General features: G+C 39.4%; 1 protein-coding gene across 1 annotated transcript in view; it reads left to right on the top strand.

The window, feature by feature from the left end:
- Positions 1–1,407, top strand: part of MCUB (mitochondrial calcium uniporter dominant negative beta subunit) — a 46,307-nt gene that overhangs the window by 38,292 nt on the left and 6,608 nt on the right. The window contains 1 exon segment of the mRNA XM_031066490.1: positions 1–39. This exon segment is cut by the window's left edge and continues 62 nt beyond it. Coding sequence (XP_030922350.1) covers positions 1–39 — 39 coding nt within the window.

Here is a 1,407-nt window from a genome sequence, read left to right as displayed (position 1 = left end):
AAGATAAAGGAATTGAGAGAGCTGAAGTCTTTGCAGCAGGTATCTTGTATTTCTGTTATTCCCTGAAGTAAATGCATTCCTTTTCAAATGGACTGTACTTCTCTTCTGGAGCATAAGTTCAGTCCTCCATCAGGTTTAGCGATGTTGCTGATTAAAAATACAGAACAGAATTGGATCTATTACTGGAACTCTCCTTTTATCCCAGTAGTGTCCTCTGTTACTTTTTTCAATCTTTCTTTCCTTGTCCTCCATGATCATTCTTAATAGACAACCTGTAAGGCTATTGAATGTGATGCCTGCCAGTTCTTCAGTGTTACCAGGAGCTAAAAGAATCCATTTGCCTTACTACAATACAAACTTGTGTATGAAAAACTCAAGAGCTAAGCAACCAGATAATGTGTGCAATAGTAAAGGACAGATTTTTAAGACACAGAGGAGATTTCATGTATCATCTGGAGTACAGTATTTCAGGGCTCTTGGGTTGAAAGGAACCTGATTGCTAGGGTCAAAGGATAACTGGTATTGTAGCATTGGTATGGGCTTTCCTCCTTTCAGGTAATATCCTGTTTATCCCATTGTCCTGAGTCTTCAGATAATTTTCTCAAGCTTTGCTCACTGTTCTCTTTTATTTTGTCTCTTTGGTTTGCTCATTGATAAAACTAATTTTGAATTAACCTTATTGTCCATTTTAACTCCAAGAAAACTTGGTCTGTATTTTGGCAGTGCTCTTGCAACCCCCGTCCTGGTACTAGAGAAGGGTTCAATCTTAAAAGTAGAATTGGGATGTAGGTTTTTTTGTCTAAATCTGGTAGAATAGATGCTTGGATTTGGCTAATTAAAAGCATCTATTCCTCCCCTTCCCCACTCACACCCCTCAAAAGAAAGAAAAATAAGGATACCTACATATCTACAGAAAGATTTATTTAATAGCAGGTAACACATAAGCAGAAGAAAGGGTGGTGTCAATGGAAGCTGGTCTGGTTTCATAGCTGGGTGGATTCGTAGCATTCTTTTCTTTTTGGTTGAGCCCTGCAGAGGGCTGCAGGGGCTTTTAAAGAAACTGAAAATAGATGGATTTTCCCAGAAGGTCCGGAAGCCACAGACCTAAGAGAAGCTGCTTTACTTTCCTTTGTGGGCACATTTAGCATAAGAGGAAAATACCCCACAGAGCAATTTATTGATATCCTCTGGAGCAATGGAGATGTGATCTGTGTGGATCCCAGTGTGGACATGAGCTTCAGGAACTTCCTGTACACAGGAGCTTTGGGGTTGGGTTTTTTTGGTCTTATTTTGCTTTGTTTTGACAGCGTCTGCTAGGGAGCAAAAATAGAAAATTCTCTTGAAGATAATTTCCTAAAAGACTCTTTATCTTCAGAAGCCACTGTAGGAAATAGTTGTTGTGAGCAG

Source organism: Geospiza fortis, unplaced genomic scaffold (genome assembly GCF_000277835.1).
Source record: "Geospiza fortis unplaced genomic scaffold, GeoFor_1.0 scaffold11, whole genome shotgun sequence".
In the NCBI taxonomy this organism is placed as follows: domain Eukaryota; kingdom Metazoa; phylum Chordata; class Aves; order Passeriformes; family Thraupidae; genus Geospiza; species Geospiza fortis.
Note: the sequence above shows the minus strand (reverse complement) of the source record. Positions and strands in the feature narration are given on the sequence as shown.